General features: G+C 36.5%; 1 protein-coding gene across 2 annotated transcripts; it reads left to right on the top strand.

The window, feature by feature from the left end:
• Positions 1 to 570: 570 nt before the first annotated feature.
• Positions 571 to 1887, top strand: LOC143571562 (transcription factor TCP17-like). 2 transcript variants are annotated; one of them, XM_077056954.1, is made up of 2 exons: positions 571 to 668; positions 890 to 1887. In XM_077056954.1, exon 2 carries the CDS (start codon positions 951 to 953, stop codon positions 1872 to 1874), a length of 924 nt encoding a protein of 307 aa, XP_076913069.1. In that variant the 5' UTR covers positions 571 to 668; positions 890 to 950; the 3' UTR covers positions 1875 to 1887. The 2 variants fall into 2 exon arrangements, with proteins under 2 accessions (XP_076913069.1, XP_076913070.1); XM_077056955.1 differs by having other exon boundaries at positions 577 to 672; positions 909 to 1887.
• The last annotated feature ends 11830 nt before the right edge of the window (positions 1888 to 13717 follow it).

Raw genomic sequence — 13717 nt, 5'->3', positions numbered from 1 at the left:
TTTATCCTAACAAACCCTAGAACCACTTTCATTCTTTTGTGAAAGAACGCCGCTTGACCTCAACAAGAGAATATTTGGTATCTTCTTAATCATCTGCCCAAACCGTAACTTCAACTTACCTACCGACTGAATTATTGATCAAAATAAATTAGATGTATCATAGTTAATCATGCCTCTTTTTAGTACACACAATGAAGATTTTATTGTCAATTCCTTTCATTATAGTTTTAGTCCGTATTTTGTTATCGGTGTTATAATGGATATTTCTTTGATAACATGATCGTGTGCGAAGAAAAATAATCTTCGATAAGATCTTGACAGCTATAGATGATGTTGATGAAAGGTACGGCACGTGGAAGACTACGAGTCATTACTTTATTCTTTACTGAAAACTTTCTTTCCAATTTGGCCATGATTGGTTGCGTTCCAACATTTTCAAGATCTCTTTACTCATTTTTTTCATGATACACCACTAAAATATGGTCTCTACAGCTAGGTTTTCTCTTTTACGCAAGTGCTAGTGATGTTTTAGATTTTTTTTCGCTCTAGATTTGGCTAATTTGCTTAAAAAAAAAAAACTTGTTATTGACTAGAACAACAATCTAGTGAAGTACTAATTCAGAAAAGTAGCCGATTTGTTGTTAACCGTACCTGAAACTTGTATCCAGGTAAGTTTCTTTTTGTGTATACTTGATTCAAGTACTTTTCTTGTGGCAATTTATGCATATTCAGTTTCAATTTATTATTCCATGTGTATTTGTGCAAGAACAATCAATAAGTTAAAAGCCATCGAGTACCCATGGTACTTGATATGCTGAACACTTGATATTTTATCCTATTTAAGTTCCAAATAAGTTTCAAAATTTATGAACCTGCTCTACTTTCACAGATTTCCTTGCACCAGAAAGATCTGAAGCAAATCTAGAAGTAGCTTTTGCCTCAAGTTAATTATGAGCCAAGATGGTGCTAATGATGGAACGAAGATCGTTATTAAACCCAACCTGACAACATCATCTTGGTCTAGATTGAAAGATCCAAGAGTTGTTCGAGTTTCAAGAGCTTTTGGTGGGAAAGATCGACATAGTAAAGTTTGTACAGTTCGAGGGTTAAGAGACCGGAGGGTGAGGCTTTCGGTTCCAACCGCTATCCAATTATACTATCTTCAAGACCGGTTAGGACTAAGCCAACCTAGTAAAGTTGTGGATTGGTTACTAGATGCAGCCAAAAATGAAATTGATGAGCTTCCTCCTCTTCAAATCCCACCAGGGAGCTTTGGACAAAATTTCCAAACATTACTAAATGGTTCTCCAGAAAGAGCAGAAGGTGCTAAAACGAGTGCTAGTGGTCTTAACTGGGAGGATTATTGGAACCCAGATAGATCTAAAGTGGTTGCAAGACAAACTAGTGGAAACTACGAAGAACATGATCATGAGGACGCAAGAAACAAACAAGAACATCATGGTACATTTGTTCAATCTAATAATTTCTTAAACAACGTTGTCTCCAACGGTTCTTTACTCAAATGGGATCCTTCTAATCTGTCATTATCCCAGTTTAAGAGTTACGGATCAGTGGCTCCTAATCAACACGACGGTGGTGTTCATAACTTCAATATCAACATGGTGGTACCTTCAATCATGTATCCTCCGCCACCAACAGAAACACAATCGTATTTCCCTCCGCATAATCATAACTCTGGTCAGTTTGATCCAAAACAACTAAATTTCCAAATGTTGAGTTCTTCTTCAAGTTCTAATTTCGTACCTCCTCTATATACAATAAACCAAGGGATGCGACCATTTCATTTGAGCATGAACCCTAAGTTTTTTTCTTCACAAGATAATGGTGGACATGAACCAAACAAATTACAGTAAAACTGGGTAAAGTATAAGAAGAATGATGTTCTTGAATGTTTATTGTCTCGATAACGATAACAATAAAGTAAACCTTGAGTTTAATTGTTAGCAATTTGGGATTTTAGGTGCTGTTTTTGATTCATCATGTTAATTGTTTAAATATAGTTTTTCTTATGTATAGTTACATATATAATTTAAATATTGATATATAGAATAAGTTTGAACCAGTTCATCCCATTAGATCTTTAAGGTGTAACACAGCAACATTGTTGCAAATGCACTTTATTTTTTTTTTCGTTAAACCCCTTGTAACGATTGGCTTCACACTCTTTTGCAAAACTTGTAATTTGCATTTAGTAGATCTTTGATTCATTTTATTGTACAATTCTTTTGCAAAATTGTATAAGATATACTACAATTTGTAAAATAAAGCATTGTAAGGAATAAAACAACAAAATATGATACATAATTTCGATTTTTTTTGAAAGGGGGCCTAAATGACAAGGATTAATCACTTGGGGGGCTGGAAAAACATTTACTTCAAAAGAGGGGTTGCCTCCATTTGTAATGACTGAGAGTTTTAAAAATATAGGGGTGTCGGAGTTAAGTCAGAGAATGTAAGAACTCCCCGCCATTCTTAATGGTGGGGATTGCAAAAGTATCTCCCCTCCCTTTCTAACAGAGGGGAGTATAGAAAAGTTATCTCCCCTCCATTTGTAACGGCGGGGAGTCTACAAAATGTTTTTTTTATACAAAAGTTTTTGGTACTGATGCTACTTTAAAATTTGAAGTTCTGCAAAACTATTTTGTAATATTGTTTTTAAATTTCAGCCATCAAAATCTTGAACCACCTGCTTTGAAGATAGATATATCTCATGTATGAACCTCATTTTAAAACATCGTTTCATGCGTTGCAAAGTACTCACGTAAAAGAAAGTAGTCAAGAAAAAAAGTTAGTTAAAAAAATCACGTGTGGCGACTAAAGAAATACACACGAAGTTTACAAAAAACTGTTTTGTAATATTGTTTTTAAATTTTCAGCTTTTAAAATCATGAGCCATGAACAAAAGTTTTGGGTACTGATGCTACTTTAAAATTTGAAGTTCTGCAAAACTATTTTGTAATATTGTTTTTAAATTTCAACCATCAAAATCTTGAACCACCTGCTTTGAAGATAGATATATCTCATATATGAACCTCATTTTAAAATATCATTTCATGCATTGCAAAGTACTCACGCAAAAGAAATTAGTCAAGAAAAAAAGTTAGTTAAGAAAATCACGTGTGGCGACTAAAGAAATACACACGAAGCTTACAAAAAACTGTTTTGTAATATTGTTTTTAAATTTTCAGCTTTTAAAATCTTGAGCCATGTACTTTTTGTAAGATTAATTTAAATTTAAATTAAAAAGATTCTCCCCTCCTTTTGCAAACTTCTTGCTGTTACAAATGGAGGGGAGATAATTTTCCAGACTCCCCTCCGTTAGAAAAGGAGGGGAGATACTTTTGTAGTCCCCGGCATTAAGAATGGAGGGGAATTCTTACATTCTCTGACATAACTCCAACACCCCTATATTTTTAAAACTCCCCGTCGTTACAAATGGAGGCAACCTCCCTTTTGAAAAAAAATATTTTTCCAGCCCCCCAAGTGATTAATCCTTGTAATTTAGCCCTCCTTTCAAAAAAAATTCCATAATTTCGCATTTTCAAATTCACGGTTTGTTTAAACACTAAAAAAGCGAGTGACTTTCATAGAAAGAATACACCCCAAACCATCAATGACGGGTAGGTGTTATCGATCCATAGTCCATCGTTGATACTCCTTCGAAATCAGAGCATGGATGTGATGATTTCTGCGGATTTTTGATGAGATACCAAGGTATCACTGATAGGACTATCAACAATTGATTAACCAACCATCATTAAGTATCTGCAACCTTATACCTTTTTTTGTCCCTACAGATTAAAATCGGACGTTTACCTACGCATTATTGACATGACTTTTTCATACAGTTTCTTTAAAATTTTATTAGCAGGCGTCCTCTCAATACTCTGGCAATATTGTTCATTTTTAGTTTAAAAATGGTAATATCTAACCTATAATTTTGGGAACTAAAAGTATATTATCTAACATAAGAGTGTAATAATTTTGTTGGAGATTATCTCGTGATTTAAATGTATTATGAGGTAACTAGAGTTAGTCTTGGTTTCAGAATATGTCTAAGTATATAATTGATTAATTTATAGAAATTTTACAACATAATAAATGTAAATTGAACATTTATGTGACATATTGAAAACTTCAAGCTACCTTACTAACTTTAAAAGTTAAGGGGCTATTTAGTCAATAAAGTTCAAAGTCCATGATTAGAAGTAAAAATATATAAAAAGATAGAACGCATTGTCCTTAATACAAGCAGGAAAAACCCAAAATTTCATATAGGTATATCTCAGGCTAGGAAAAGGGTTGCAGGTGCCAAATATATATAGTTTGGGGTTTTTGGTTGAGAGGAATCCGAAAATGAAGCTTAGCGGGCCTGTTGGCCCAAAGCCCGATGGTCCACTAAAGGTGATTTAAGGACAAATTGAGATGCTAACATGTGTAGGTGACTCATTCGTTGACAGCGGACCGTCACACTTTTCCCCAATGGTCTGTCGGGCAAAACACTGATTACTGAAACCCCCAACAGTCCGCCAGAGGTCCAGAACTTAATGTATAAATAGTGGGCACTGGATTCCGGTTGTAGCAATCGGTTCCAGTTGTAGCAATCATGTAGGTCTTTTGAAAATATCTTACACTAGTTTTTGGATCAATCCGGGTTGTATGCTAGCAGAAATCACTTAAAACCGAGCTAGATCTCGAGTCCTGTGTGTTTGAATTATTTACTAAACAACGTAAGTTAGAGAGTTGCTGGATGGATAAGATGGGGAGAGAGAGAGAAAGAGAGAGAAAGAGAGGAACACTTTCGAAAGAGTTAGCTAGCATGGGCATGCTTCTACTATGTATAGTCACAACATACATTAAACAAAACGAAAGTATAACATACAAATGATAATTAGCTAACAAATACAAAAGACTTATAACAAATAAATGGGTTCTACAATATACCTTTAGTGTTTAGTATTGTTAGTTGTTTTCGTCTTTAGTCAGTCTCATACTTAAAAGTATCGGGGTGATCGATTAGTTGATTTTCAACAATGTAGCGAATAAACTTGTTGAACTTCTCAACTATTCGATCGGTGCTACCTCGAGCTGGATCTTCAAGCGTTTATAGAGGAAGCTTATACAACTTCATGATGTCCACCTCACCGAACCCCATCAACTCATGCTCGTCAAAGAAACGAAAGGATTACATCTATTTGCAGTACACAAATGTTGGAGGTTAACGTCTATCATTAGAGTCTTGTATTTGGTTTTGTTGTATTAGAAATATGATATGTTGGAATAGTATTGCAGACCAGCGCATAAGTTACCTAGGGTCCGCATAAGTTATGCGGCACATAACTTATGTCCATAGGTCACTTTGTAATGTCTATAAATAGTTCACAACTTATGCATTGGGATAGGTACTTTTGTTGGTTTCTATAGAGAGAAAATGTATTCTAGAGAGAGTGTGTGCATTGATATTGTCAAATCATCTTGTACTTATTATTCAAGTTAATGAAATGAACTTTAAAGTTACTTTTGGGTTTTCTACCTTGATAGATTCCACACTTCAAGGTTAAAGCCAATAACACATTGTGATCCTGCATCAGTGTCAACACCTATCAAATGGTATCTGAATAAACACAAGCTTCTTTGAAGATTGAAGTTATTTCTACATATCTAAATATTTCACCTTCAAATTTCTACAAAACTCTCACAATATGTATCATACATGTTCGTGGTAAACCCTATCGAAAATCAAGCCAAATTTTCAAGGAAATCATTGCCAAAATTTCAAAAGTTGTCAAGATCAGCTTTGGGCGCATATGTTTCTTGAGTGCATATGTCTATTTTCACCGTATATCTTTTACGACGCATAAGTCCTAGACTTATACGCTGCGTTAGTTGAAACTTATACGCTGGACTTTTTTTGTTGACTTCAAACTTATGTGTTTGACTTTCTTCGACCATCCAAACTTATCCGTTGACTAGCTTTGACCAAGAATTACATGTTGCCCAAATTTTGACCAAGACTTGTACTTTGAACAATAGTTTAACCTAATTTCAAACATGGAAAATCTCAATGCGTTTGTATCTCAGCCATCAACATTGCTACAAAATTTGAATCTCGAGAACGAGATGGGGACATCAAACAAACCCCCAAAGCTGCTGAAGATGGAAGATTACCCTCGTGGGTAGATAAGTTTTAGACTTACGTGCAAGCATTAAACTACGAAACCTGGACTGCTATTGAAGAAGAGTATATAATCCCTAAAACCGAGAACGGTAGCAACTATTGTTTATCCAAATTGAAGATAGGGAGAAACCGTTGTTCTTAAGGGAGAAGAAAATGGTGAACCTATTCCATCAAGCCATCAAAGCCGAGATCTTTCAACTATTACAACAAAATGGATCATGCGACTCGATCTGGCAAGCTCTATAGAACAAGGATAGAGGAAAACCGGATATGAGAAAGAGCAAGATGGCATTGCTGAAGAAAGAGTTTGATATCTTTACCCAAGTCAAAGGAGAAGCGTTTGCTCAACTGATTGAAAGTTTTTACCATCTTGTTAACGAGATGACGGGAATGGGTATTGACAAGCTGGAATATAAATACATTGATAAATTGGCTGAGGCACTTCCTGAGGAGTGGGGCACATTCATAATGATTCAAAAGTCCAATCTTGTTACATATGCACGTTTGAACCTTGCTCTCTTTATTGAAAAACTGGAAGCTCAAGAATTGGAGTTGAGGAAAAAGCAGAAAATGAAGAGTTCAGTGGTTTCCCAAGACATTGGTCTTTATTACAAGAGCTCTCAATCAGTTGTTACCCCAAGTCCTAAGATACACATAGCTTTTTATACTGAAAACACTGGACATGCTTTTGTGGGAAACATACCTTCTGCACCTCAATACAGCAGCAGTTACTCTAACACCATTCCAACAAACCAAGCACCTCCCAGCTCTCAACAACAAGACCCTGATGTTTTACAGTGCAATATTGCTGTGAACATTAAAATTGCTAGTGGGATGACTCCAGAAAATGTAGATGAAAACATGGGCTTCTTAGGGTTTGTGTTGGAGTCCTATGAATGTCTAATTGCAGGCAGGATTGGGAACTACAACATGACCAAAGCAGACTATGATCAAATAGACCCAAAAGAGATGGAGATGATTGACATCCACCGGTGCATGGCAAGTGTGATTAGAAACATTTTAAAGAAATTAATGGGAAAAATGTTCTAGAGGGGTCACCATCAAATCTAGGGTTTGACAAGTCAAAAGTAAGATGCTTCAGGTGCAAAGAAAAGGGTCATTTCAAACGAGAATGCACAAGCAAAGAAGTTAGGAAAAGGCATATTGATGCTTTAATCTCACAAACCAAAGCCTGCCATGCATCTAAGGAGGCAGATGAGGGTTTTAACTGGAACACTGTATTCCAAGAAAATGTGGCTGAAATGGTGGATCAAGTTAATGAGGTTACTGAAGCTGAAGAGGAGGTTAAAGTGGTTTTTGATGAAGAGGTTGAGGTAAAAGTGTTCAATGGTGTTGATGAAATCAAAACTGAGGAAAAGACTAAGGTTAAACATGTTAATGAGGTAGCTAAGGAGGTTAATGATCAAGATGAAGAACTCATGGAAAAGATTACACTTGACTTCATGGAGAAGACTAAAGTGAAAGATGCTGCTGATGAATTAGAGGATGATCTGCCTCATACATATGACATGATTCATTCTGTTCCCTCTGATTTTTTCCATACCAGGTTTCCTGCTGATATTATTGAAAGTTTTGCAGGATGGTTTAATGGCGAGGAGGTTTCTCATGGTACAATTGAATTAGGGGAGGATGACGAGGATGAGCAAATTGAGGAGTCACAGCAAGTGGAGGTAAACAAAAAGCAAGCTGAAGATGCTCAAATTGATGGTTTGGTTGAGGACATTACTGGTATGGAATCTGAGGTTTCAAGTGAGGAGTTTTTACACACAGAACAAGCATTCATGGCAAATCAGGTAACTCCTTCGTCTTATTTGTGTGAAATTGTGAGCTACCTTGTGAGTAGTGTGAATTTAAAAGTTTAGAGTTAAAACAGATTAAAAAAAATTATGACACTGCCTTGCTTGATCTTAAGTATATAAAAGAAGCTTATGATAAACTACAAGTGTGTGAGAAAAAGCTGTGGGAGAAAATCCTACAGGATGAGAAAACCATTAGAATGCTAAAACACACTGTAGAAGATAAATAGATTGCAATTAACAAACATGTCGATAAGAATGCAGCTCACTTGAGTTTCAAACTATCAAGATTGAGACTGAATGAGTAAACTTGAAAATCACAAGTTACTCGCCAACATCGTATGTTCTGGACCACAACATTCCTAAGTCCTTACCTTGTGAAAAGAAATCTAAGGATGATATGGTTGAGCCAAGGAAACCTGATGTGCGTTATCATGTTATGCCGCCTCCAATATGGAATTCTCACATTCCTAAGAAACCCGATGGGTTTGAGAAGGCGTTGAACGTGGAGATTTATATTCCAGTTCAAGAGTCCACATCTAGGTTATATTAATCTGTAGATGTGAAGTTTGAGAAAACCGTTTACAACTCCGAGTGTGATAGTGATACCGGAGTAAAAATGGCAGAAACTGTCTTAACCAAGAAACCTATTAAGGTTAAACTTTCAGACAGTGAGGGTTGTGATAACACTGTGAGATTTGCCAAAACAAGTTTCTATCACAAACGACAAACTCATGGAGTTAACAAACCCAAGGAATTCGAGAAAATTGTGTTAGTCAAAGGGATAACTTCAGAATCATAAAAAGAGGCCATTTTCCGTAAACAATCTAATCAAGAATTTTTTTAAAGAAAAGGCCGAACGTGAACGTGCTGAAGCACCTCCGGTAAACAAATCTGTTGACTGGAGGAGATGCTTCAACCGTAATGAGGTGGGGTATGTATTTTATGCAAGTCCTAATCGATTGAATCACACCCATGCTCACCATCCGAAGTTAGTTCCCAAGTAACCTGTAATCTCTCAGTTTGTTGACAACAAGGTGAATATTTCAAGATCCGAGCCGGTTAGGATCTTGAAAAGAAAAGATGATGTTAATGTAAAAAGTATTTTCGAGAAGGGTGAAAGTTCTAAAAACAAGAACCCAACTTTTTATATTAAAAAGAAATCATCCGGTCAAAACTGGGTGGCTAAACCGAGTGTTTCGAATACCAAGCCACCTGGTTATGACGATGATATGAAATTTGTTTATGATACATTAAGCAATGTTTCTACATGCGATCTACTTTCAAGTGAATCAGAAACAGATAATGTGTTTTGTATAAAATCAAACAACCCAAGACCAAGAAGGCTTGAGTTTCCTCGTTTCACTAATCCGTTAACTATATGTGTAGGGGCTTCCAAGATCTCACGATTCAAGGTGGATTATGGATAGCGGAGCCTCAAGGCACATGACGGGTACCCTCCATTTACTCGAAAACATCAAATGTATTCGAGGAGGTCATGTCGGATTTGCTGGAAACCAAGGAGGACAGATAGTCAGAGAGGGAACACTATCAAATGGAAAAGTCATGTTTGACAAGGTGAACTACATCACCGAGTTGGAGAACAATTTATTGAGCACATCACAAATCTGTGATAAGAGCTTCTCGACACACTTCACGAAGAAAGAGGGCATGATCTTGAAACCTGGTTTCAAGATTCCAGATGAGTGGATATTGATGTGAGCTCCTCGAGAGAATGACTTATATTTTCTCAACATGAGCACTGCGTCTACTTCATCGTCGAATGCTCAATGTTTCATTACCAAAGCATCCGAGAAGAAGTCTATCTTATGGCCTAGGAGAATGGGACACATCAATGTGAGGAAGATGAACCATTTGGTTCACAATGAGTTGGTCGATGGGGTTAATGTAAAGAAGTTCCACTTGGATGAGGATTGTATTGAGTTCAAGAAAGGGAAACAGACGAAGAAGCCAAATCCAATGAAAATGGTTAACACCATTAACTTGCCTTTCAAGCTTCTACATATGGAACTCTTCGGTCCGGTGAATGTCTAAAGTATCACTGGGGAACTCTATTTCCTAGTGGTTACTAATGACTATTCAAGATTCTCATGGGTAATATTCTTGGACATAAAGGATGAGACCTTTGACAACCTTATGATCCTGTATAAGAAGTTGGAAACTTTGTACAAGCGGCCAATCTGAAGAATCTGAAGCGACAATGGGACAGAGTTTAAGAACAATAAGATGTTAGAGTATTGTAATGAACGAGGGATTCCTCATGAATTCAGGGCACCCTACAGTCCATAACAGAACGAGGTAGCTGAACGAAAGAATGAGACACTGATTGAAACTGCTCGAACCATGCTTGCGGAATCAAAGTAACCTATTAGCTTTTGGACCGAAGCTATGTCGTCAGCATGTTAAGCTCTTAACTGCGTTTTCATAGTCAAAAGAAACGAGGAAACTTGCTTCGAGTTGCTTAAACGACGCAAACCTAACTTGAAGTGGCTCGAACCTTTTCGGTCTTCCTGCATTGTTCTTGATCCAGAGGGAACATTTGGTCCTAAGTCGGTAGAGGGTTTCTTCTTGTGGTGTGCTAGTCCGTTACGACGAGTGTATCTTCCAAGTCAACATCAGATTGTACAAGTTCAGCACGTTGACTGTCAATGATAGATATTCTACTCCAACCTAACGACCTGGTGATGCGTGGTTGTTCAACTATGACATTCTCTGGAAAAGTTAAACTTCTAGAGGAGGTTATTTCTAAAGAATTTGTTTCTATTTTATATCAACAACAGCTTGGTGAAGATCTAGTCGGCAATTCATCACCCGAAACTTCATTATTTTCTGATTGTCAAGATGTTCATGATTCCATTATACCTGATGCTGTACCTGGGACAACTCCTATCTTTGATGATGATGGTGAAACTTTTGAGGAACTTATTGAAGCCATATCTCCGAGTTCCACTGAAGTGATTATCGAAGAGAATCTGACAAATATCCAACGTAATGTGATCCTATCTACCGATGTCATACCGAGGACTGTGTCATATCATCCAGAAGAAAATATCATTGGTGACTTAAACATGGGGGTTCATAGAAGACGTCAGATTGATCAAAGCCTCTGGTTTTCTATACCAAAGTATCACCGGTGCATAATCGATTTTCCTTTAAATGTTTTATATCTCATATCAAGCCGAAAACTTATAAAGAGGCGTTAACCGAGGAGAGTTGGGTTAATACCATGCAAGAAGAATTGCAGCTGTTTGAGAAACTTGGTGTGTGGAAACTTGTCGACTTGCCAGAAAACAAAAAGAGAATCAACACAAAATGGGTATTGAAGTGCAAGCGCAACGAAAACGGGATTATTGTCAGAAACAAAGCTCGACTTGTTGTTCTCGGATTCAACCAGAGAGAAGGAATCGACTACAATGAAGTGTATACACCGGTTGCAAGACTAGAAGCTATTCGAATCTTCCTAGCCTTCACTTCCTGGAAAGGATTCAAAGTCTACCAGTTAGATGTTAAGTCTGCTTTTCTCTACGGGAGACTTAGTGAATAAGTCTACGTGGGACAACCACCGGGGTTTTTGTGACAACCGCCACCTTCAGGTTAATATCCATAGATATCCTAAACGTGCTTTCATTTCATAAGTATCTATTTGGCATAATTTTCATTATTGAGGTCTTATGAAGAATGGGAATGTGATACACATCATTAACTCACGTTTATTAATTTTCAGAATTACCGACATACTTACCGTTTTACCGAACTAATAAGCGCGTTGGTGAACAATATAAACTGTCTTCAGAAATATAGTCCAATGATTCATAACACTAAACTAAGATGTTACATATTTCAACTATAAATACTATTGTATGACCAATGAAAAGGTATTCTCATATGTGAAAAGGTATATTTAAAACCGACATGGTCTAAGTTAAACATGATTAGAGATAAAACCATTTGGCTTGTTAAAAAACTTAACCACTTTATGTATAAAGCAAGAACTAAACCAAAATCTAAAATTTATAACTATTTAATCAAACTAACACATTTTCACTGACATAACTAATCCCTAATTCCTAACTAGATACAAAACAAATCCCAAACCACCTCCCATCCCCATTCACATTCACCCAAGGGGACCCCTCTCCTTTGCCTTGTCTTTCACCCAACAACCCCAACGCCTTGTTCCTTATATCCCAACACATCTCAACTTTATCACCACACTTTGCTAGCATTTCAAGTAACTTCTCTCTTCCTCTCTTGGAGATGGTTTCATACCCATCCACCATCTTTCTTGTTTATCTTTAAGAATAAATCAAGAAACAAGCACAAATTTTCAAGAACAACAAGCCTACAAATACTAGAGATGGTGATTCAAGTGTAAGGAAGCTAGAATGGTGTTAGGAGCTAAAATTTCTTCTCTTCTTATTATTTTTATTACCTCCTCTATCCTTTGCCTAGGTTGTAAGACCTCTAACCCCGAGAATCCTACAGTTGTTAATCACATCCACAATTTCACAAAAATTTAAAACCAGACAATTCATTTTATTTTAAAACAAATTCAGAGTAAATAACAGCGGAAATATTAAAAATCCCAAACATGGGTACAAGTGTCCAAAATCAAATTTCAATGTATTTAGTAATAATTGAAAGGAACAATGTTCATTAATAAAACTTTCTGACTAGATATGCCTTCAACCGTCCCAGTAGCCTCGAGCACGTCCAAGTGGTAAGCATCCTCCTCCTAACCTGAAACTCACACTAACATACACACAAAGTCAGCTTGAGCTGAGTGAGTTCCAAGTTTTAATAATTGACATTTATAATAATCATTCCAAGAGTTTTAAAATAAAATGGGATACGAACAGTTAGGCCATCATCAACAATAAGTAATCATATTTATATATATATATAATTATATCCCTATAAACATCATCCAAGTAATAACATCAGGGTCGAGCACACGTACAACCCAAACACGTAACATTCCATCCGATGGTGATCATGCCACACGAGCCTCCCCCCTTACGGGCTTTCCAGGGCCTGCCACAAGATTTTAGAACCTGAGTAGTATAGTTTGGCCAGACCAAGATCATCATCCATCCGTATGCAAACACAAAGTAGGCATACGCAAACATCCTTAGTCTATAACGACTAATTAACATCGCCAATTATTGGCCATAAAGTAACGCATGTATAAACACGCGTATATATATATATATATATATATATATATATATATATATATATATATATATATATATATATATATATCATCCCAAATTTTATCATCATGAAAGTAAGTCTATGGTCATAAAGTAACACCTGCATACACATTCATAAATATCATCTCATGACATGCTATGAAACGAGTAAGCCTATATCCTTGAGTCTAGGCCATAAGTAATGTCTATAACCTTATGGAATATATGACCATACACGAGCCTCAAATATCCTAAGGCCTAGAATATAATTCACACATATTTTCATGAACCCACAAACATAAGTAAGGCCATGTAATACCATCCAATTAGTTTAAACGAGTAAAGTCGGGTAAAGTTGTAATATGATGTGTATGCTAGTTGAAAACATGAAAAGAGTAAAAAGGGGCATCATGAACTCACCTGACACGAGGCACACAATCACAAAGGGCTAGAGGACCTTTAAGACGCCCACAACTCAAAAGCCT

This window comes from Bidens hawaiensis, unplaced genomic scaffold (assembly GCF_021521415.1).
Source record: "Bidens hawaiensis isolate Kalapana, Puna unplaced genomic scaffold, B.hawaiensis_p1.1 tig00025403_1, whole genome shotgun sequence".
In the NCBI taxonomy this organism is placed as follows: domain Eukaryota; kingdom Viridiplantae; phylum Streptophyta; class Magnoliopsida; order Asterales; family Asteraceae; genus Bidens; species Bidens hawaiensis.
This window is presented reverse-complemented; position numbering and strand designations above follow the sequence as displayed.

What these genes read in the sequence shown, in the direction of transcription:
- LOC143571562 (XM_077056954.1), top strand. Translation starts at nt 951, where the DNA reads ATGAGCCAAGATGGTGCTAATGATGGAACGAAGATCGTTATTAAACCC.